Source organism: Macrobrachium rosenbergii, chromosome 33 (genome assembly GCF_040412425.1).
Source record: "Macrobrachium rosenbergii isolate ZJJX-2024 chromosome 33, ASM4041242v1, whole genome shotgun sequence".
NCBI classification, from domain to species: Eukaryota; Metazoa; Arthropoda; class Malacostraca; order Decapoda; family Palaemonidae; genus Macrobrachium; species Macrobrachium rosenbergii.
The window spans coordinates 14,406,331-14,431,772 of record NC_089773.1 but is presented as its reverse complement, the minus strand read 5'-3'; the positions used below and the strand labels follow the sequence as shown (position 1 = coordinate 14,431,772).

The window sequence follows — 25,442 nt, the reverse complement described above, 5'->3', positions numbered from 1 at the left end:
TTCAACGAAAACTGGGTCATATTCTTTCAGTGTTCACTGAGAATTATTCAAACTCCGTAAGAATGAAGAATTATATTTTCATTTTTCATTATCATTTTTTATTCAAACTATTTAAAAATGAAGAAACTTTCATTTTCTATTCAAACTATAGAAGAATGATGAAACATATTTTCATTTTTCATTCAAACTATGTAAGATTGAAGGAACATATTTTAATTTTTCATTCAAACTATAGAAGAATAAATAAATATATTCTCATTTTTCCAACCTAGGTCTTTCCATTATTCCAGAAGGACAGCCTGACCCGAATCTAACCAGCTGCAAGCTCACAGAAGCTCTTTGAAAAACCCCAAATAAAAATGAACAAACTTCCTTTCAAAGTTTTTCCATTAAAAACCCACATAAAAATTAACAAATTTCCTTTCTGATTTTTCCCAAAGAATCAGAATCTCAGAGGAACGAAGAGAGATATTTCCAAACTCGACCAGAGTTTTAGAATCTGTTAAGAACGAAGAAATATATAAACAATATTTCCATTTTCCAAACCAAATCATCTTTCTTTCGCCCCACCCCCCAAAAAACAAAAACTAGCCTCGACCCAAATTCAACCAGTGGAAATCTCACAGAATTGTGGAGAGTCATTCCAGGTCATTAGCATACTTTGAACCGAGGTAGCATTTCGCTTGACCCAACACACAGAGACACACACTCACACACACACGTGGAGTCCATTATTCAAGTGGAACCTAATCTCTGTAATCATGTTAGGCGACTCAGCGTCGCTGTATATATATACACACACACACTCTCACTATATTAAATACACACTCAGCTATTCCGTTATGTTTTCTCTCGAGGGTAGAAAATACAACTGCTCTACTTTCTGTTTCGCCTTTTTGTTTTCATTTTATTGTGTGAAGATTATTGACTTGATTTAGATGAAACGAATGAACGTACATTTTATTGTGTGAAGATTACTGACTTGATTTCTATATATCCTTAGATGAGACGAATGAACATAAATGATTATTCATCTTTCATTTCTCCTTTTGGTTTTCTGTACAAGAAAACTTTTATAGAGATGGATATTTGTCTGTCCGTCCGCACTTTTTCTGTCCGCCCTCAGATCTCAGAAACTACTGAGGCTAGAGGGCTGCAAATTGGTATGTTGATCATCCACCCTCCAGTCATCAAACATACCAAATTGCAGCTCTCTAGCCTCAGTAGTTTTGATTTTATTTAAGGTTAAATTTAGCCATGACCGTGCGTCTGGCATCGCTATCTATACATATATATACATAAAAGTTTTTAAACCAATGAAGGAGTTTTTTTTTCAGAAAATCAAGGCCACTTGGTCCCAATCCAAGAGTCTCTGCATGGTAATTATTCCAGTCCAAAAAACATGCACTGAAATAAAATTACCTATGATGGTCAATAAATATCTGTTTTTTACCTTAGCCCCTAAAATTAGCCATGATCGTGCCTCTGGCACCGCTGTACGTGCCAAAAAATGCCACCAGCGAAGAAACTTCGGCGCATTTTTTTTACTTATTTTTAATTTTGATAATTACCCAGTTTCATGAAATGGTCAAGGAATGCTGACAATTTTCAGATACATTTGCAGATTTGAGTCAAGTCGTTCTGAAAAAATTTGATAAAATACAGGAGCATAAGTAATAATATATATATATATATATATATATATATATATATATATATATGTATATATATATATATATATGTTTATAGATCTGTTTAATGTTGTAAACAATGAAAAATTAAAAGTATTTTCAGTTTCAAAGTTCTAAAAATCCTGGAGGAATTTGTGAAAAAGTTAGATTTAATTTAATACTTGTTTTCACTTATTGTTATATTTTCCTTTTAAAATAATTATGAACATTGTCACTTATGCTCGAGAGAGAGAGAGAGAGAGAGAGAGAGAGAGAGAGAGAGAGAGAGAGAGAGTTATATATATATATATATATATATATATATATATATATATATATATATATATATATATATATATATATATATATATATATATATATATATATTTACAGCCAAAATTAAGGATTCTAAAGAATATATTTAAAATATTTTACAGCCTCGAGACGGACTCTCTCTCTCACTCCCTCTTTCTCTTTGTTATTAACCATCACACACATTAAACTAATTTACATAAAAGGGTATCGAAGGTAATCTTCAACCACAAGTTTGGTGGAAGTAATTCTCTCTCTCTCTCTCTCTCTCTCTCTCTCTCTCTCTCTCCATCACCCGCAGCATAAATCTCCTTAAATCCTGAAAGAAGGGGGATAGATAATTCGAGCTGTTGAACTCTCCTCAACCATTCTAACGACGGCCATTCTCTCAGAGCGCGAGAGAAAACCTGCCGAGTCAGCATCTTTTAATGGCTTGTGGGATTCGCCATTAACTTTTGGGGGGGGGGTGTCTGAGACCCCAACCCCATCCCCCCCAGAATAAAAAAAAGGATGAATTAAACGTCTTTATCGCCTCAGATTTTGATGTCTGTGAAGACGACTTCAGATGATGGTGGGGCGAGTTCTTGTGTATGTATCCGTTTCAGTTGCAGATTTTGGGGGGTTTCATACTCCTAAGAAAATGTCTTGGACGTTCTCTGTCTGTCTCTGTCTCTCTCTCTCTCTCTCTCTCTCTCTGAATTCTGTAACTGGTCGGTGATAAATGAAAAAATAACGCTTTGATTTTTAAGAAGATTATTATTATTATTATTATTTAGAAAAAAACCACAAAAAAGCAGTAATATATACATATGTATATATATGTGTTCGTGTGTATGTATGTATGTATGTATAAATGTATGTATATGTGTGAATAATGTATGTATCCCTATATGAATAAATGTATGCATGTATGTATGTATATACATACATACATACATGACAAAGGATTCACCCTTATTAAGAATCATTAACCTCCTCCCTTAAATACCCCCTCCCTTAAATGCCCCATCCCTTAAATACCCCTTCCCTTAAATACCCCTTCCCTTAAATACCCCCTCCCTTAAATGAGCAGAAAAAGAAGACGAAAGAATTGATAGAAAGAAGTTGCTTTCTACTTTGCAATATTACAATATTAAATCAAGAATCTATAGCATACAATATTTAGTGCATCTCAGTTAACTCTAGATTCAAAATGAAATTTTCCTTTTGCATTTAATTTTTCCATATTTTCTTGATTTCATTTAATATTTCCATCTTTTCTTCCTCATTCCATGACGCGAGATTCAACCGGAAGTCAGTCTGTAGCGTTTGTCTGTGTCAACTCTGGAGAAATCCAGAGTCTGGCTGGTGCCAGGTCTCAGAAGTCCTGCTCGAAGGATGCCCTGATTGAAGTAGATGGGCAGCTGAAGCGCCGTCCCAGGGACGTGCCTTGCCGTTCTCCTGATGGTGGCAGGGAGAAGAAGGGTCTCCTGGGTCACCTGCAGTGACAGCTTCCGTCATAGGGCAGCAAGGGCCTTCACCTGTCGGTGGGTCACCTGCAGTGACAGCTTCCGTCATAGGGCAGCAAGGGCCTTCACCTGTCGGTGGGTCACCTGCAGTGACAGCTTCCGTCATAGGGCAGCAAGGGCCTTCACCTGTCGGAGGCGTGGGTGGTCGATGTCCCCGTCCAGGATCTCCGTGTTTCTGGCGATCTGCCGCGCTTGGTGGGAGCGCAGCAGGTCACTGGGAACGCGAAGATCCTGGAGGGAGACATCGGCCATCTCCGCCTCTGATAGGTGAAGGCCCTTGTCATCCTCCGACAGAAACTGTTGCTGGAGCTGAACCAAGAGACCCTTCTTCTCCCTACCACCGTCAGGAGAATGGTAAGGCGAGTTCTTGGGATGGCCCTTCAGCCACCCGCTACCTCAGTCAGGGTGTCCTTTGAGCAGCACTCCTGAGACCTGGCACCAGCCAGTCAGCTCCTTCGGCGCTGATTGGACGGGTTGTCGTACTCCCAGCCAATAGTTTGAGATCCCCCAATCTTGTGAGTTTGATGGGCTGGGAGAAGACCCTCTGCCTTACTCTCCTGGATGAGTTGTCCTATTCTGGGCAGCAGGGAGAGCTTCCCATTTCATTAGACAATAATAATAATAATAATAATAATAATAATAATAATAACAATTTATTATAAGGAGGTGAATGGCTCCACAGGTACATGCAGGGAGTATTTATGCCCAAAAACGGGTATGCAAAGAAGGGGTTGATTTTTTTTTTTTTTTTTTGGTCGGTCATATTCATGGAGTAACATTTAGTGTAGGTTTCTACCTTAGAATGGCGAGGGCCTCTTTATAGCGGAGGTAACGGCGGTCCATGCCGCTTTCAAGTATTCTGGTATTCTTTACGATCTGTTGGTGTTGTGGGTAATTGTGTTCCTTCGTGAGAATGCTGGCATCCATTATTGTCTATCAAGTACTGTGCCCCGATCATGGATGCCACATCATTCTTACATTGGTATGACAACGACTGGCCTCTCTAAGAGGATTGCCGTCCACCTGCATGAAGGAAGGTGTCCAAGCACTGCATGAGGGGAACATGGCAACATAGCCCAACACCAACAGATTATAGATAGTACCAGAATCATAGACACTGTGTGTGTGTGTGTATATAAATATATATATATATATATATATATATATATATATATATATATATATATATATATATATATATATATATTACTGTCGTATTTATACTGTTTTTCTAAATAATAATAATTATTATAATATATATTATATATATTATAATATATATTATAATATATGCTGAGAGAAATTCTGCTGAGAAAAACTGAGAGAAATTTCCTGAGAGAATTTATGCTGAGAGAAATTCGTGATTCTAGGGCCCCTTTAGGGGTGGGTTGAGGGAAGGAGAATGAGACTAATATTAAATTAGGAAAATTAGAAGTAAAATCCTGCTGTTTTTGCATGGCTGAATTCCTGGTTTTCCTCTACAGCTAAAATTTCCAGAACGGTTTAGACCGAGTACAAGAAAGATATATTTCATATTTTTAGGTTTATATTGAATTTAGCTTAAATTTCCTTCATTTTTGGGTGCTTTTGTCTATCCTAAAGACTGATTTCTTGAGAAACGAGAACCTAGAATGCTGAAGAAAGTAAAAAACCAAAGAAATATCTACTTTAAATTTAAATTCAAAATGAATTACCAAATCCTAAAAGCATGACTCAGATATATCTATTTTTAGGTTTAATTTATTATAAATTATCAAATCCTAAAAGCAGGACAGAAGAAACAATCTATAACTATTGTGGTAGATTGTGGTTGTTACTGCAAAGGAAAACTATTGAGATGGCTAATTGTCAGTCCGTCCGCACTTTTTCTTTCCGCCCTCAGATCTTAAAAACTACTGAGGCTAGAGGGCTGCAAATTGGTGTGTTGGTCATCCAATCTCTAGTCATCAAACATACCAAATTCCAGCCCTCCATCCTCATCAAGTTTTTATTTTATTTAAGGTTAAAGTTATCCATGATCATGCGTCTGGCATCGCTATATATACGTATACATACATAAAAGTTTTTAAACCAATGAAGGAGTTTTTTTTTTTTTTTTTTCAAGAAAAACAAGGCCACTTGGTCCCAATCCAAGAGTCTATATATGGTAATTATTCGAGTTCCCCCCCCCCAAAAAAAAAACATTCACTGGAAAAACATTATCTTTGATGGTCAATAAATAACTATTTTTTTTTTCTTAGTCCCTAACGACCACTGAATAGGATTAGGATCTGTCTCGGGTTATGGTAGGATACGTTAGGATATGATAGGATATTGAATTTCAGTTATAGGATTTTTTCTCCTATGGTGTATTTGAAAGATGCAAGAGATTATTTATAGAGAGAGAATATATATATATATATATATATATATATATATATATATATATATATATATATATATATATATATATATATATATATATATATATACATACATAGATATCTATAAATATATACATATACATATATATACATATGCTTACATTATGGCTCTCTACAACTACAACATCAGTAAAAAACAATTCCTACACTTCCAGTTCATAAAACCTTTTATTTTTTCTTTAAAAAAAATACCACAACTTTCTCTAAAGGATTTTTTTATTCATGTTTCACATCTCCAAAACCTTCCCTTGGGCTGAGGATAGAGCTTCGTAAGCTTATTATATCTTCTTAAAATCCTTCTGTGAGCTTCGGGAAGAAGAAGAAGAAGGAGAAGAAGAAGGAGAATAGAAAACCCTTACTAAGGTAAGAAGAATCCTTTACAAAGAGAAGCTTAGAACTGCATTCATGTAAGAGGGTATTAATTTCTCTTTTCACTTTTACTTTGCTTGGTTTTCTCTCTCTCTCTCTCTCTCTCTCTCTCTCTCTCTCTCTCTCTCTCTCTCTCTCTCTCTCCCTCAATGTATCTTATTTCTCCCCCTCTCTATCTGTCTTTTTCTCTACCTCTCTCTCTCTCTCTCTATCTATCCCTCAATCTTTCTCTCTCTCTCTCTCTCTCTCTCTCTCTCTCTCTCTCTCTCTCTCTCTCTCGTGATAATTTAACCTACTCGGAATTTATTCACGCATGTGAATTCAAATCCTTATTTTCTAAAAAAAAAAATAATGATTATTATACTTGAAATCTATGTTCATATAAGTCTTATGGTCCAGATATTAACCAATAACCAATATAATTACTATTCACTACACTTTTGTCACGAGAAACAAAATATAAGACAGATAGATGGACAGGTAGATAAATAGAAACACTCTTTCTGATATCCTATACACAGGCGAAAAGTTCGACGCGGATCATTTTCAGAAACAGGGACCTCAAAAATCGCCAGATGTTTGCGGATGATTCAAAGACCTCCTATATATCAGGCTGATGATAATTTGTTAGCCTTGTTAGCCTGTATTTCATCCTGTAATTACAGAGGCCTTCAGACCAGGCAGAGAGAATTTATTGGACTGGCGGAAGGCACCGAATTCCGCCCGAATTCTGCTAAATAAATTCTCGGGGCGGGAATTGCTCTTTGATGTGAATTCTCTTTGATAGGGGTTTGTTACCAGCGTTTGTCATTGTCGGAATTATCAGGTAGGAGTAATCGATTTGGAGTGTTGAACAGACTTAAATACAATTGGAGGCAACCAGTTGTTAGCAGGAATGAATATGTGTATATATATATATATATATATATATATATATATATATATATATATATATATATATATATATATATATATATATATATATATATATATATATATATATATATATATATTATTCCTGCTAACAGCTGGTTACCCCAATTGTCTTTAAGCTTGTTTAGCACTCCAGGTTGATGAATATACGATTTATGGTAAGAAAACAAGGATAGTTTTGCTGTTGTTCCGTCCCATACTCCACTGACTTAGACAATGTTATGCATTAATCTGCTCTGAATTTTTGTTCTGATTTTTATATGAAGTGTCAAAACTTGCCATTGGAATCCCCCCCCTGAGCTTGAACTGGAAAAGGGTATAAGATTAAAAGACCCTACGTTTGCTGATGAAAGCGAACGATAACCGCTACAAGAGTAGAATCATCTGCACGCCATGACGCTGTAGGTTTAGCAGTATCTAAAGCCTCACGCCAGTATAGATTCACCAAATAATGCAGCCAGCGGTACAAAATCGCTCTTTAGTTCATGAAATACCTATCTGAAAACCTCATAACATAAATACCAACAGGTAAACGAAACAAAAATGCGTTACACTTAAAAGATAAATTTATCGTTCCATCGCTTTCCCTGGCAGGGACATTTCTCCTTAAAACGACGAGTTAAAACAACAGAGAAGGAGAGATATTCCCTCGTGTCTCGGCCAATAAAGCAAACTCTTCTGAAAAGCCTCGACGAGGCAGAGGTGGTGTTATTGTTCCAATATTTCGCCAGCATGCCCAGCAGCCATTTTGAGGAGGAGGAGGAGGAGGAGGAGGAGGAGGAGGAGGAGGAGGAGGAGGAGGAGGAGGAGGAGGAGGGGAGTCTGTCATTTGTTATTTCCCCGAGCAGATGATGCCTCTCCGAGATGTGAAGCCGTTTCAAGAAACTTTATACTCGTACTGGCATTAAGGAAAGAGCGTTTTACTCGTTTTATAAGAGGCTTTCATGACGTAAGAGTGGAAACTGAATAGGAAAATGGCCGAGTCTTCGCGTTTTTCTGAAGGCATTAATATCTCGGTTGGGTAATCAGGCGAGAATGTTGGAAATGGCGTATTGGATTGCCCAGTGGAATATTAAATCTGGAACGTTGTTATTATTGCTACTCTTTATACTCTGTAAAAACAATGAAATAGAACTTGAGGAACTGGAAATAAGCATCAAAACAATTTCAAGACAACCTAGAACCTAAATATAATAACCACATATAACAATAATCTCATGTATATCAAGGTTTATGTAAAAACAATAAAACAAAAAATAAAAAAAACAGCAATTAAGCATCGAAACAATTTTAAGACAACCCAGGAGCCAAGATAAATAAACACATAAACAATTTATCTCAGGTAAATTAAGACAGGTGACAAATATACAGGTAAATCTATCAAGGTTTACGTATAAAGGTGCAACTAACCTGTACCTCTGAACCTATAGATAACAAACCTATCTCTTTTGGGTACACCAGTCAATTAGGTACACCTGTGCAGGTGTGTAGCTGCCCTAGGGCAATACTGAGAGGTACAGCTCTCTGCTCTCGTGTGCTAGGATGTTAGGTTTGTGGTTCCTTCCAATCCTACCGCCCATCAGTCCACCCAAATTGAAGTGGGTACCAGGTACCAGCATCTTCTGGGGTCAAATGATAGCCATTTTTATTAGGATTATGAGAGAGAGAGAGAGAGAGAGAGAGAGAGAGAGAGAGAGAGAGAGAGAGAGAGAGAGAGAGAGAGAGGACGGGGTGGGGGGGGGGTGCCCCCTCACCCCGGGAGAGCACTATTATGTCTCCTCCTTCCGGGGAACAAATGTTCGACGATTGTCGAGAGGTTTTTTAGTAATGGTTCTCATTCTGGCCATTTCTCGGGTGAGGGTTCTCGACCCTCTCTCTCTCTCTCTCTCTCTCTCTCTCTCTCTCTCTCTCTCTCTCTCGCTCTCTCTCTCTCTCTCGTCTCATCCCTTCCTGAAGGGATCAGAGAGCGATTTAGATAATAGCCCAGAAAGAAAGGAGAAAAAGATGGGGGAAAATGGAAGAGAGGAAGATGGTGGACCAAATGCCTGAAGAAGAAGAAGAAGAAGAAGAAGAAGAAAGAAGAAGAAGAAGAAGGAGGAGGAAGAAGAAGAAGGAAGAAAGAAGAAGAAGAAGAAGAAGAAGAAGAAGAAGAAGAAGAAGAAGAAGCAGAAAAAGCAGCAGCAGAAGAAGAAGAAGAAGAAGAAGAAGAAGAAGAAGAAGAAAAGACACACTAAAATTGGGTCCTCTTGCCAAACGTCAGACACTAAAAATCCTCGTTCATTTCCTGATTGTTTTGTTTCATTATTTATCTTAAAATCAAACCAAAAAGGAAAATAAGGAAAGGAAAAGATAATAACGAGATAATAAACAGACATCAAGCCAAAAATAATAAACAGAGGAAGGTCATATTCAAGTTAAACCAGATGTCTTTTAACAAGATGATAAGGAAACACCCTAGTAAATACACTAATGTAAAACATACCTTAAAACACCCATAAGCACCGGTAATCGAGCGAGATAGGATGAGCAGTGGAACCCTTACCTTCGGAGGAGAAGAAAAAAAAAATGTATAAATAAGCTAGATTTTTTTACTGCTTTGTGCATCAAGAATGTATTGAAAATAATAATAACATATTCTAGTAAACAAATTATTGTAAAACATACCTTAAAACATACATAAACAAATTATTGTAATACATACCTCAAAACATACATAAACAAATTATTGTAAAACACTTTAAAACACACACAAACTACATCAAAATCGAACAAAGGAGGTTGAACCTTGGAAGCCATACCTTTGGAGAAAACAAAATGTATAAAAACCTACGTTCTATAAGGTTATTTGCGTCAGATATGTATTTAGAATAATAATATAAAGTTTCAGTATACAGCAAATGACAGAGTATAGTTTGAACTCTCCTATAATACCGACAGCGAGCAAGGCTAGGAAGCCATAGCTTTGGCTGAAAAGAGTATAGAATACTGTTTACGTGGTTTTATTTATTAAAATGTTGATCTAAAATTGTTATAAAGTATTCTCATAAACAAACAGTTATAAAACATAACCTGAGACGCTCTTAAACCACGTCAAAACCCGATAAACAACGACGGAAATAGCAAAGAGGTGGGCCGCGAAAGCCTACCTTTGAAGGAAAAGTTATAAAAAAAAGCAGTAATTTCCACGGTTTTATGCCTAAAAAAAGATTTAATACAGTATTAAACCATTTTAGTACACGTATACATACAAAACATACCTTAAAATCTCCGCAAAAACCGTTAAAACACCATTAAAACCCAACAAACAACGACGGAAATCGAAAAAGAGGGTGGGCCGTTACAAACCCGACGCCATTCCCAACCACCCCCTCGGAAGGCGACAGACGACGCTCACGAAAAGGTAAACAAAACAAAAAAACAAAAGAAGTCAACAGAAGCGGCGAGCGAACGTAAACAAAGAGGGAAAAAAGGCGTTTTCTGAGGCGTCGGGAACCTTCAGCCCCTTCAGGTAAGTGAATATGTAAAGTTTTAAGTGGTGAACGACTTAAATAAGTGTCGCGAGTGGCTTAAGTAGTTTATCTCAGACGTACGGAAGGGGTCAGGCCGCTGCCGTGGGGTAAGGCTCGGCCCTTATTTAAGTAAGGTTGAATTATCACTTATAACTCTTATTTTGCTTTCTGAGTGGATTTATAAGTAGGTTAGGCTACTTAAGTGAACGCCTGGTCGTAGTTATGTTAATGGGTTAAGTGTGGTCTGCCCTAGGTTAGGCTACACCCCATTATGCTTGTTATGCTAAACCCTTTCTTAAAATTAGGTTGAATTGTCACTTATATATTTATTTTTGACTTTTAAGTGGATTTATAAGTAGGTTAGGTTACTTGAGTGAACGTTTGGTTGTAGAGCTTAGTGAGGTATGTAATGGGGTAGGGGTATCATATCCCAGGCTAGGCTGTACCCTCGCATAGGGTAGTAGGGTAATTAGCGTCCTTCGTAATTTATAAATTGCTAATTTTGATCAAAACTGTCTTTATTTTAAGTTAAATAAACATAAAAAATGAACAAGTACGTAATTTATGATCTATATACCACATTCAGAAAGTATAGCCTATAGCCTAACCTGGACGGTCCGTCAAGAAACTGAAATGGTCCCAAAAATAATCTGTTGATCTCACTTCTGAACTTAATTTAAAGTCATGCACGTTATAATATAAGTATATTTCGTACATAAATTATAAAGTAAATATATTTTCCTCTGTGAAAAGATGATGATAATCATCATTCCCTGCAACAGTTTTCAAGTGATTTCATTCTTTATGCACTGTTTCAGTTTCAGACGGGCATTACCCTAGCTTAGACGGCAGCATATTATATATTTTAGAAGCTGATGCCGCCTGGTCATAAGAAAGAAGCGTCAAATGATACTGATGTGTAAAATCGCAGTTGCTTGAATCTCGGCTTGGCACAATTAACTAGAGTCTCAGTGGTAACTGTAATATTAGGGATACGTCGCAGCCTAACCTAACCAAGGGTGTCGCGCCATCGGTCAGAAGTTAAGGCTGTATTTATATTAAGTATAATAACTTATAAATTACTTATCAAGACAGAGGAGAATTGATAAGCATTTCTCTGACAGATCCTTTTCACCGTTTCACTTCTATTTACGTCATTTCAACTGCGTAACCTGTGCTAGCCTAAAGATCACGTAATCAACAGAAGGTTAAGATAGCCCAAAATGACATATAGCCTACTAGTGGCCAAGAATGTGATGTTTATTTGCTATAAGTTACTTATGACATAGGCTAAAGCATTAGACAGTAGGAACAGACTAACTAAAATTCATATATTAGGTTATCTGAAGAAATGCAATTCGGAACGTTCGATATCAGCGTTAATGTTTCTGTATGTTTCATAGGCTACCAATATGAAAGTATAGGTCTTACTGTATATATATGAAATTATAAATACAGTATTAACTATTTTACATAGTGTATATTATGTGATGATGAGTGTTCTTGTATTTTGTGATTATTTTTGTGATTTATTTTATTATCTCTTGAAATTATAATAAAATGTGCATATTACGTCATGTAAGGTGGCCTTCCCTCCCAAAATGTGTATTTTTTCCAAATTATGGCCTTGGCATACACACATACATACACAAAATATTTATACTGGATTTTATAGACTAATAAAGATATTTCCACTAAGACAGGACACTACTTTACAATACAAACGTACTTTATAGGTGATATTGAGTACATTTATAGCTTGAGTTTTAAAGCTTTCTGGGTAATTTTGTTAGATGTTAAGTAGACAGCTTGTTGGCATTTCGCACTGTGCTCTGTTTAATAAAATAAATAATTATATATTAAAATTAATGACAAACATATGCATGTAATTTATTTTATGTGTTTTGTAGGCTAATGCCTTTCTAAATGTAGTTTATTTCATCCAGTAGTGATGTTATGCATCAGGAGTACATTTTGCTGAGAGCAATTTCTTAAATTCTTGAAATATCAAATCATAACAGTTTGGTATTTTCTATGTAACTTCTGCACACTGTAGCTTCCCTTGGTGTATAAGTTGTAGGCATGCGCTGTAGATTTTAGAGCTGTTATAATGCTTTACTTTTTTATATTCTGTCATTAGTGCTCTTGATTTGATGTGACCATGTCTGCATTTGTTAAATGTTGTTTTCATGTGTACTTAAAAGCTAGCTGTTTTATTTCAGAATTGTGTTGATCTTGCTAAACTTGTTAATATATTTTCGTTAATATTTCTATATTCTGTTGTTTTTCTTGTAGCAATCAAATGTAAATGTGGTAGATTTTTGTGGCCTGTGTGAATGTACAAACCAAGATTCATTTTTGTTACACTGGGCAGATACAAACCTCATATTATGCAGTTTACTCTGCCCAGATTGCAAGCCAGCAACAATATATAAGCAACATTGCAACAAAAATGGTTGTAATAGATCCACTGATATAGAATTTTAACTTATTTTCATTGTACATCTTAAATTGCGTTTCTTTACATCATTTTTCTATCATGGAAACTTATATTTTATTATTTTCAGTTTTAATTATCACATAAAACCATTTATTTAGATGTTATCATGGCTTTTGTAAATATTTTTTATGGGATTTTAAGCTCCATATTTTAGTTATTTGTTTTTATTTGACATATCACAGGAATTTTACTCGCTGTTGTGGGATAAAGTAACCTGAATACTCTAGTTTGGATATAGAAGACAGGCTGCATTCCGAGACACTGTCTGTTGTTGTCATTATAACGAAGAGTAATTGATTTCCTGTGCATTTGTGAATTTTGTGATTCTAAATCCACAGAACTGTACTGTTCATTAAATTTGACTGTACAACACTCAGTAATGTACACTGTATACTGTATGCAACACTTCATTTATGGCACACGTGTGTATTTGTGTATTCTTTAAAGGGTGTTGGTCTTGTATTCAGTTTGCTGTCTTGTGTCAGAATGGTTATAGGAGTATTCCGTAATATACTTCGTGTACTGTATGCAACAAATCAGTTATGGCACGTGTCATAGTCTGTTCTTAAAGGGTGTTGGTCTTGCACTGGACAGGTTTATTGATACTTTCTGGAGAGAATTGTAGTTATGGCAAGTCTAATGTCACCATTTCATTAAGACATCTTATGCGTTATAGGAGTGGCAGCAGAACACAGAATGGGGACTAGTCGCAGGAATTTGTGTAGGGTTTTGTCAGCTCATCTGCTAAGGTTTGAGGTCACCTGCTGGGTGTGTAGTTATGAAACCCCCTTGTAAAGCAAAGAGGCATTAGTTCAGAAACAGTGTCAGGATTCTACAGTAGCGGGTTCCTAGCCTAAACCTCATGAATGCATTCCTTGTACAGACCTCTTAATTATAGATTAAATACCCTAAAAAGACGTGCTCATGCACTTCTTGTACCTAGCAGACATCTTGTTCCCACGTTGCCCCCCATAGGAGACTTGACGTGATTACAGTCTCATTTCCATTGAGAAAATGAGCTTCTTAGAGGAAAGGTTCCTCACTAATGGAGACTGTTTTCTCTTGTAGGTTAAAGCTTATACTTTAGCAAAGTTAATGCTTATACTCTAACTGCTTTTAAGTGCAGTTAGGTGCTGAAGTTAAACACAGTTTAACACGGTAATGGAAACTGTTTTTGATACGGTCGGTACTTGTTGATACACAGACAGTGTAATCGCTGCTTGCACATTAAGCTTTTTAGTTCCAACAGAAATTCAAACCCATCTTTGTTTTACCGTATGGGGTTTAAGTGTAAGTTACTTTAGATCAAGAGCGACTACCGCACTTAGGGTACACGTATAAGGTGTGTGTGAAAAAAGAAATACTAAAATTGACTGTAGCTATGAACTAAATTATGAATGCCCATTACCAAATGGTACTACTGGTTAAACTTTAACGACAGCTCAAGAACTCATATGAGTCACTCACAGCCTCCTTCCCGAATAGCTTCTCGGCCATAATATGAGCCTTTTAAATTGTAAGGCACTTGGAAAATTTGAATTACTGTACTCTGCGTTTCAAAAGTCCATTGATACAAACCTTTTACAGAAATGAGGAACAGGAGAACTTGACGGTGGAATTTCATGCTCTTGTCCAACAGCTACTCAGTTTGGAATGTTAATCACTTGGCCATGGCTTTGCTTGCTCAAGCAACTACAGCATTCGGCACGCAGCTTGGCTGTCCTCGACTGGGCCTTTAACCAAAGCAGACAAAACAAATGGTTTGTGTATATGGAAAAGGAGAACGACTGAAAGATGTTTTGCATTTCGTTAGTTTACTGTTATGACTTTTCCAAAAGAGAGAGACGCAGTACTGCACCAGTACTAATGCCTTGTTTTCCGTATTGTCCCAGATTCCCAATGGAGTGGACGCGGGAGGAAGTCGCGACGCTGATCGACTTGTACCGCTCGCACACAATCCTCTGGGATCCGTGGGACGAGGAATTCAAAAACCGGGCCAAAAAGACGGACGCCTGGAAGGCGATCTCGGAGTGCATGCAGAAGGAGCGCATTGAGGTCGAGAAAAAGATGAAAAACCTCATCTCTCAGTTTTACCGAGAGGTGAAGAAGATGAGGGAAAAGAAAGTCGCGCAGGGCTACGGGATTATATACAACAGCTCTTGGTTCGCCTTTGAGAGCCTTAAGTTTCTGCTCGAGCGGAATAAGCACCCCGCTTTCGAGGCGGGACTACAGGTACGCAGCCATTTTTCCGTTGAGTTTTGCTACTAATCCGCTTGACATTGTTGCAATGAAAGTCATACGATGGCCACATTTATGCATTAAATTTTAATTTTTTATTAAAACCAATAAACAGTACCTTGTACTGTAGAATTCTTTAGAATTCTTGTTACTCATTTGATTGGGCCTTACACAGTCAAAGCACTCTTCCAATATTACCTGTAGAAGAATCATTAATTTGACTTAATAAATAAATACATCTTTCCATGTAAGAGGAAGTGAGAAAGATATCCACTAGTTTGGCAGCTGTTTACTAACCCCCAGAGGGAATGTGTTTGACAAAATAAAAATGTTTTTGGACTTTTTTATTTAAACGTCCAGGAAAAAATGTTGAAACAGTGACTGATAAACAAATTGCATCACTATTAGATGTATATACAGTGGCATTATTGTATCACATGCTAGAAGTTGCCAGCAATCTTGTGCATCTCATAGCCCCTGTCCAAGGCATTTACAGATACCTGTATATGAGAGTATACAGTGATGTTTTATTTACAAAATGTTCTGAAAAAGCAGTTTTCTATCTCATAAAACTTATGATCAGTTCAATATTGCGTTTTGGTCCCTCCGTGCGTTTGGTAATCATATGCTTGATCTTCTTTGGCAATTAACAGAAGAGAATACCCTATTCTGGCAAAGTTCCAGCCTAAAACTAAATCTAACGTTCAGAAAATTAAATTTTCATTTTAATTTCATTTTTATTTTAATTTCACCTCATTTATTTTAGTTCATTTTGCTTTGCAGGATTTTACAAATGAACAGTCTTCCAGTAATAATGATATAGGTATGGAATCCATGGTGAGCGGCGACGGAGACGAACCCAGACTATTCGAGTGCGTGGTGAGCAACACGCAGGATGACGACCCCATCATGAACATAAAGAAGAAGCTGCTGAAGCGGCAGCGCGACGAGATACTGGCGGAGGAGGCCTTCAGCGCCGCCCAGCACATGCAGAAGCGGCTGCAGGAGAAGGACGAGCACGAGCTCTTCGGAGAGCTCGTCGCCAAGAAGCTCCGGAACCTGCCCACGAAATACGCAAAGATCAAAACGCAGCAGCTGATCAGTAACATTCTCTTCGAGGCGCAGTTGGGGAAGTACGACCAGATGCCCAGGACCAACGCGGACTGTTCGAACTGCTCGAGAAGCTCCAACGACGAGGTGTGCAAGTCGGAGGAGTTCATGAATTGCTAGCCGGCGGCCTCTGTTTGTACGGTACACGTGTCCATAACTTCTGATGTCTTAATAGGTTGTATTTCTTCCCAATAAAGTGCGATTCGATATCTTCGCTCTTACTGCCATCCGTCGTAGTGGTAAGATGATGCATTCTCAGGAAGGGATGTGTTATGTACAGTACTCTCTTTAGAGCAGTGATTACTAGAGGCATTATACGCCTAATATCTTGGATCACAAAGGTTAAAAGGTATGAATTTTGTGAAAAAAATTACAATATAAGAAATAAGAAGGCCCAGAATACTTTGGTTTTGGGTTAGCATCTATGAAAATAGCAAAAAAAAAAAAAAAACCACAATGCTAGACCTAAAAAGACCCCGAATGGTTTGTTTTTGAGTTTTTAGTAAAATTGAACCATAATTTTTATATCTCCAGTCCTGGTACAGTGTCAAGCAAGCCAGTCATCATCTGAAAAGGCTACAGGAGAATGTAGGCCCATAAGTCCAGTTGATAAATGAGGTCCATGCATCTTAAAACCAATTTCTTAAAAAAAGATTGTTTTGTGTTATTTCATGCCAATGACTTCTGCCCAAGGCAGTTTACTCTGTAGAAACCTTGCACAAAGCATAAGGTTTTATTATTCATTTTTTTACACAAAAAATATTCCTGTAGGTGCTACAGAAACTGCCTACATTGCTACATAACACTCAGGTTATGTTGTCTTAACTCCAGCTAGACTTGCAAATGGCAGGTCTACTGTAGAACCATTACTGTGAGTCAGTACTAAGGATAATTCATTTTACAGTGTATAAATGAGTACTCGGAATGAAGTACTGTATAACCTAGACACAGAAGCTTGCAACTAATAGCCTACTTTATGGGGAGCAACAGGCCTGATTAAGGCTGTTGCCAAAATGGCTACTGTCATATGCTTGTTGCATACAGAATGTATACCGCTCTTAGGAAGGCAGGAATATAGAATTTAGGCCAGAGGCCAAGTGCTGGGACCTACGGAACGGAAACTGACAGCAGAAAGGTCTGAAAGGTGTAACAGGAGGAAAACCTTGCATAAGAGCCGGTTTACCTGTCAGTCCACCTGTCAGGCCATCGAATCTGGCCTTAAAACTTATGGCTAAGTCAGTCCACTCGCCAGAACTGAAGGCCTGACAGTTCTTCCGACCGACTGACAGGTGATCGTATGTGCGGATCTGGCCGGAATATGAACAGACTATGCATAGGCCTATGTGCTATTTATAGACAGTTGTGAGTCCAAATCATATAATAAAATATAAAAAAATATATATTTACGCGTGATACACAATTTGGTACTATAGGCCTAGGCCAATATCCCGCCTTTTTTTGTAAATAATTGAACCTGTTCCCAATTCCAATTTAACTTTATTCATTGATATTGTACGGGACTAGACGTCTCTCTTGAATAGGCAGTATTCAGACCATATACTCTGTGACGCCTTTTTGCTTCTTTCCAAAGAGAGAGATGTGACGTCATCGAGGCTACAACGCCACCGAATGAAATCAAGTCATAACGAAGATTATTTTAAAGTAATTAATCAAATGATTTCCTTTTGAGTGACCGAGAAGCAGTCTTGGAATAAGGAGAGAGAGAGAGAGATCGTGTAAGTTGCCAGTTACCAATCAACACCCTTAAAATAAATCGAGAGAGAGAGAGAGAGAGTGTGAGAAAGATTTCTTTTAAGTTACGAGTTACCAATCAACACCCTTGAAATACATACAGACATAGAGAGAGAGAGAGAGAGAGAGAGAAAGAAAGAATACCAATCAACAGCCTTGCAATACATACAGACAGAGAGAGAGAGAGAGAATCCCAATCAACAGCCTTGCAATACATACAGACATAGAGAGAGAGAGAGAGAGAGAGAATCCCAATCAACAGCCTTGCAATACAGACACACAGACATAGAGAGAGAGAGAGAAAGATTTCTTATCAGTCACCAGACAAGATGACGATAAACCATACGATACCTAATCTCTTTCGCTTTTATTGTCGCTTTTCCCACGTCATCCGATATTTTCTTAATTGCCTCCTTCATCACGACGTATTTAGTAAGCACATTTCGCACTGAATAATTCAACTTCGTTTAAACGACGGAAATTGGCGGCATTTCTGTCGGCACAAATGGGATGCGAGGTTCGATTTGGCGCCATTTCTTCTCGAAGATGGACGATGACGTCACGGCAGAGGCCACTAAGATACCGTTCGATAGTCGCAATAAAACGAACCGTAACGAGGTTAAACTGGATTAAATACGTTATAAGGACGATAATAACAAGTAAATAATCTCTAAATACGTTTTATTCCGCCAAATAAGCCGCGTTTTACCGTATAACTCGGCCAAAATATGCATGCACTGAACACGGTCCCGAAAGCCCAAAGTGGGTCGGTCCCCACGAATCCAGGCCACCACGAATTCATTCGATGATTGAGACGATGATAACGAAGATATGTGTAATCAATTCATTCCCAAAGAGAGAAAGAGAGCGAGAGAGGAAGAGATAAAGTGTAGGACAGCGTGTAAGTTAAATTTAACGATAAATTGTAGCATTAAGTCCGTAGGGGTTAAGTTAAGCGATTAAACACGAAATGAACTCCTCCATTTTCGTCTGATCTTCACGGTAACCACACTTAATAAAACCAGTATATTTCTTTACATTCTCTTTTATTTCTCTCTTTTTAAGGGTAATGTATGAAGTTAACTTTTTAAAAATGAAATTAAAGTGCTTTGGGAGCATGATTTTGGGCCATATTTACGGCTTAAACTCTAGAAATAAGCATTTATATTAGCATGTTTCTAGTGACTCGGCTCTGGAACCTGACCTCGCGAAAATTCGAGGTATTACCTTTTCTTAGATGAGAGTCAAAATTAAGCAAAATCAGAGGCCTTTTTTATTATGAATTGAATCAAAACAAAAGTATTCTAAGTCCCATAAATAAGTACATCCAATTTTACAATCAACTGCCTTACTCTTAGACCTTGAATTAAATAAACAGTGTCTAAAACTGAACAATTATTGTAATTCTCTATATACCGTGATGCTCCCTACTTGGAAGTACTGTCATGTCTACTTATAGGCCTATAATCTTTGCTGTTATGAGTAAGTACAATTATTGCTGGTTTGTTATTTATAAGTTTACTTAGTTGCATGTCTATGTTAAAAGTTTGTTTTGCATGTTTGTGAATGCGCGTGGATAGTCTACATGACTTGTGTTTGCCTGAGCACTACGAAGAACTGTAATACGATAGTTACAGAGTTCAAGAAAACTGTATCTACATTTCACAGTACAGGGAACAACACAAAAATTCTTTAGAAGAATAGACTAATTTACATATAGGACTAATGCTTTTAAAGGAGTGTAATTATGATATATACGTTGTAGAAATTCTTTAATGCAAGGGCTTGGTGTTTAAGATAGGCTGGGAAGGAGATGATAGGCCTATATTTATGCAATTAAAGAGTTTTCTTGACTGAGCAGAGGATAAGATCAAACTTATGACAAGTTGGAGTGAGAAATGTTGGACAGTATGACATTCTCTCTCTCTCTCTCTCTCTCTCTCTCTCTCTCTCTCTCTCTCTCTCTCTCTCTCTCTCTCTCTCTCTCTCTCAAGAAGACCAACTCAAAACCTTTGGCTCCACCATCCATCAGAGAGAGAGCACATTCAACCAAGTTATAGATCCTTACACCTCCTTGCGTAAGCTTCCTGCTCCGTAAATGTCTCCAAATGTCCATTTGGAGACATTTTATGACCTCTGTGTCATCCTGGACACATTGCCCTTATCAATATGACCCATGAAGAAAAGATTTGCCATTTAGATAAACCACTGCGAGGGTCCAGTGTTGGTACGAGTCGAGATTTGTCACGGTGATACGAGGTCTAATATTTCTTGTGCATGTCTGTATTGTTTACGTATCGCTGCTCATATCTCTCTCTCTCTCTCTCTCTCTCTCTCTCTCTCTCTCTCTCTCTCTCTCTCTCTCAAAGTATAGGTTTTGTTTACATATCGGAATAAACTTGAGGAGGAATTTGATGAAATGATTGAAATAATTTCTAGTCCTACATAATTAGATCTCTCTCTCTCTCTCTCTCTCTCTCTCTCTCTCTCTCTCTCTCTCTCGTTAAACCAAACATCCTATAAACTGTTCCATCACAATTTCATGTTTTCCTAGAGTCTGTCAATAACCTATTGCATCGATTTTAATTAAACTTTTGTTTGCATTAGTCTGAAAAAGGGAGTTATCCCGGTTCTCCTAAGAACTGGTTATTGAGACTGAACTGCAGCCTACAATGACTCTTATGCAAGGTGGCAATAAGGTTCAGATTTAACTCTTAAAAGGAAGGCAAATAGCTTTACAGTGACTTCCGGGTAAATGTATATTAAGGAGTTAAAACATTATTATATAGACTCATATTTCTTGTGCGCTGAGTCTAGTGTATACAAATTCACTTGTTCATTTTCTTGCTTTTATAAATACCTCTTTTTTATGCCGAAGAGGATATTAATAAGTGCCCTTAATAAGACCATCGTGCAGTTATTCATCTCATTGTTTATTTTAGCAAGATACTTCTCAAATTGGTTTCATTTTACTAGGTCCTGTTTTTCGAAATGATGAAGGAATCCAAATTTTACATCTCAACTTCTCTCAGTCTTTAAATATATATTCATGTCACTGTGATGTTAGATCAGTTTCTTGCCCTACCCTAATTCCTTTTTCCTCAAATCTGTTCATCCCGAGTATTTATATTTATAAACTGCTATCTATTCCATAAAGCTGATTGATAAGTATGATAATTTTTTGCTCTAATTCCCTGAAATTGTGAAACCTATTTCCTGTCTTCCCAGATAATGGAGTGGGGGTTTCCAAGCATGTAGTGAGGAGTTAATTCAACGTGATGTACTGTGGCCTTCTAAGTACAAAGCAGTATGAAGCTCAAGATATTCAGTGTCATATATCTCAACAACTAGTAATCCTTCTACATGTCGACCTGGAATCCGCAATGCTACAAGATGTCAGCGGAGTTTGTACGCCATCAAATTCTTTCAAGACCAGTCCACCGATAATGATTCACTTACTAGTCACACAATTCCAGTTAGGTTTAACATTTCAGGCTGTGGAGAATTTAGAGCACTGAAACAACCCTGAGTCTTTCTTTAATCTGTCGTGAATCATGTGAGGGAGCGTAGTAGAGTTAGGTTTTGTATTTTCCAAATGACGCGAGGGGTATTTTGTAATGTCCTTTTAATAGTCGTGTGTATTTTTTGAAGTATGGGAGTCAAATTTAGAGTCAGAGGCTAGTGGCACTGTCCTTGTCTCATAGGTATGTGTAAAATTGATTTCCATTTGAATGGAAATACCAACAGAGCTTTCGTTCCAAAATGGATAACTTTGCGCATGATGTGTGTTCTTCGTCCGGAAGCGTCCCGCTGGCTGGCGATGTGTCGGACATTCCAGTTAGTCTGGTTGAAAAGCACTTGACCAGCAATGATGACCATCCTTACAATGGCCATCAAGAGCCCCCTCCAAGGGGGCTGCAGTGTAATGTCTGTGGAAAGAAGTTTTCCAAGAGGTACAGATTGCAAAGACACGAGAGAATCCACACCGGTGACAAGCCGTTCGCGTGCACCATCTGCGAAAGGAAGTTTTCCAGGCGGGACTGTCTCATCTCGCACACCAAACTTCACTCGGGCGAACAGCCCTACTCGTGTACGGCGTGCGGCAAGAAGTTCTTCAGGAGGATCGATCTCGTATCCCACGCGAAGACTCACAAGGTCGCGGAGAAGTTCGTCTGCGAGACATGCAAGAAGAAGTTTACCAGGAAGCGACACCTGGCGAACCATCTCAAGATTCACACGGGGGACCAGCCGTTCGAATGCACCGTCTGCGGGAGGAAGTTCTCGCTGAGGGGCGAACTGGTGACCCACACGAGAATCCACACCGGGGAAAAGCCCTTTGCGTGTACCGTCTGCGGGAAGAAGTGGTCTCGCAAGAGCGATCTCATCCGTCACGCGAGAGACCATACCGGGGAAAAGCCCTTTGCCTGCACGGAATGCGATAAGAAGTACACTCGTAGAAGCGCCCTTGTGTCGCACAAGAGAGTGCACACAGGGGAAGAACCGTTCGAATGCAACGTCTGCGGCAGAAGGTTCGCGCAGAGGGGGAGTCTGGCCTACCACACCAAAATGCACTCTAGTGAGAAGCCCTTCGCTTGTAACGTTTGTGATAAGAAATTTGCTTTAAAGTCTTACCTTGTCTTTCATAACAGAACTCATTCAGGAGAAAAGCCATTTGTATGCCAAGTTTGTGATAAGAGGTTTTCTCACAGGAGTAACCTTGCATATCATTTGAGGACTCACTCCGGTGAGAAGCCGTTCCAGTGCGACGTATGCCTGCGTCGGTTTTGCCTGAGGCGCGACCTCTTGCACCACGTTAATAAAGCGCATACAAATAAAAGTTCTCTTGAATGCAGCGTTTGTAAGCAGAAGTTTCCCACTAAAGCGAAACTGAAGGCTCACAGAGAGACACACGTAAAGAAAGAACAACCACAGGCACTGTCTGCAGAACAAGCTGAACCTTTGCCCCCGGAGATTGACGGCATCAAGTTACTGTACGTTAGGGAAGAACTGGGCAACGTGATTGAATATCTTCCCTTCGTTGAAAGCTTAGAGTCAGTGGAAATTAGAATCGACGCTGGTGATCCGCTGAGGAGCACCGATGGCTGTAGCAACGACTTAGACTTGTGGCTGACCAAAGATGACCCGTGTTACCAAGAGATATCGCTAGGAGAGACTCAAGTGGAGTTTGAACAAGAGCTTGTCATTGAAGAAGTTGATACGTTAGGGAATGGAAGTGGAATCTTGATTGATTGATTGATCAAGCAGTGTCATATGGCTGTGCAGAAACCCTGGTCCAGAGCATCGCAATGATGCCTTTAGAAGCGGAACTAGTCCAGGCCTGAAGAACACATATCATGTTGACAGGTTAAGTCTTTCAAGGGAATAAGTGTTTTTGGGTGTTGACAGTTAAATGAAATATGCAGAATAAATTGTAAGGTGTATTCAGATTGTATTGCAGTAACTCTTTGATAAGTGTTAGGTGAACATTGCACAATCTTAGAATCAACGACATTGCGATTACGCGATTAGGTACGTATACAAATAGCACATTGTGATAATTCCCAAGAGCTTCTTAGGTAAGGTGCTGCTTTCTCTACCCGATCATCACGACGATGGTGCCATTTTTTTGACAGGTAAGCAGCCAGCAAACATTGTGATCATAAACATAGCTTTGTCTTGAGGTTAAACTAGAAGAAGCCAGCAACTTCTAAAACTGAGACTGAAAGTTGATTCAAATTGACTCTTCAAAAGAGGAATTGTTTTAGTTACTGGGTCTTTCTTGGATCTTTCCTGGATAGTGACCCACAAGGACTAATATTTTTGGGGAGTCATTATCTTTATGACAGTTACAGCCTTTTGTTTATGTTTTTACGGTCGTCCCCAGCGGGCTTGTACTAAACGCGCCGCAGAGCTGGATACATACCAAGTTAAAACCCTTTGGGGTCACTGTCTAAGAAAGATCCCAGTTACTTTTTTGGACTATTGATAGTTAATGCAACTGCCTTAAACCGACAATTTACAAATTTTGTAGGGCTTTCTAATATGCATGTGTCTTACCAAACCAGTATATCCTTCAAGGACTGTACAAGGAAAGTTGAAGGCGTGGGGGACTCCAATCAAAAGATAAATTGGGTACAGCAGCTTAAAAGAAGGCTGTTCAGTAGTTCAAATCCTTTCCCTTGCTGGAAATGAGGACAGGAGGAATTGTGCAACTGTGATTTTTTACAAATCCTGCTCTAGACATGCACAAGAGTTAGGTTCAGAAGTTAGGCTGGTGCGAGGGAGATCTTTTGTTCTGTCAATCGTCTTTGTGCGTGTCGAGTGATACTAGTCATGATGATAATGATGAAAAATGGTAGTGATTATAGTGAGATTAGCACTAACCAGTGATATATAATGATGCTTGTAGCCCACGTGCCAGAGTTTGTCATATCTTTGTCGCAGTTCAGAAGTGGAATCAGACACAATACCAGGCCCCATTTCGTTCAACCATATACAGATCTGGGATTATTTCAGACAACAGCAAGCAGACTATAAAAACCGAATAGCATGTTATATATATATATATATATATATATATATATATATATATATATATATATATATATATATATATATATATATATATATATATATATATATATATATTAGAATTAGCTCCTAGTCTTACCCAAGCTGTACTACAGTGTTGCTTGACAACACCGCAACTTATCTAAAATACATTCTAACCCACCCCCTTTTTGTAGCTGTGCTTAAGAAATCCCAAGATAAAAAAAAGCAAAAAAGCTTTTTCCACCCTTTGCAAAGCATCAAGATACAAAACAACACAGCCATTGGAAAGAAAATACAAAAAAACCTGAAATAACGGAAAAATATTTACGTACAAAAATGCAGTACACAGATTCGTCAAAACGATGGTGATATTCTTGTCAAAACGATGGTGATATTTTTGTCTTTCACCAGTTCATTTGTGTCACGTCTTTCACCAGTGTATTGTGTCACGTCTTGGGCGTCGCTCGAACGAATTTGTGTCTCCGACGCAGCGTCAAACGCAAGCTATCAATAATTATTTTTCAGCGGCTCGAGATTAGCGAGAGGCCCGGCGTGGATAATAAAGA

General features: G+C 38.2%; 2 protein-coding genes across 3 annotated transcripts in view; one reads left to right on the top strand and one right to left on the bottom strand.

Annotated features, from left to right (window-relative positions):
• LOC136855955 (zinc finger protein 26-like) overlaps positions 1-18,871 on the bottom strand; it is a 287,328-nt gene extending 268,457 nt beyond the window's left edge. Inside the window, exon 1 of the mRNA XM_067133498.1 lies at positions 18,676-18,871. The gene's annotated coding sequence lies outside the window, so the exon portion shown is untranslated. The remainder of the gene's footprint in view (positions 1-18,675) is intronic.
• On the top strand, positions 10,558-23,988 carry LOC136855957 (gastrula zinc finger protein XlCGF57.1-like). Of its 2 annotated transcripts, XM_067133505.1 has the most exons (3): positions 10,571-10,723; positions 15,117-15,456; positions 16,246-16,781. In XM_067133505.1, exons 2-3 carry the CDS (start codon positions 15,124-15,126, stop codon positions 16,690-16,692), a joined length of 780 nt encoding a protein of 259 aa, XP_066989606.1. In that variant the 5' UTR covers positions 10,571-10,723; positions 15,117-15,123; the 3' UTR covers positions 16,693-16,781. The 2 variants fall into 2 exon arrangements, with proteins under 2 accessions (XP_066989604.1, XP_066989606.1); XM_067133503.1 differs by lacking the exons at positions 15,117-15,456; positions 16,246-16,781 and adding an exon at positions 21,553-23,988 and having other exon boundaries at positions 10,558-10,723.
• Positions 23,989-25,442: the final 1,454 nt, after the last annotated feature.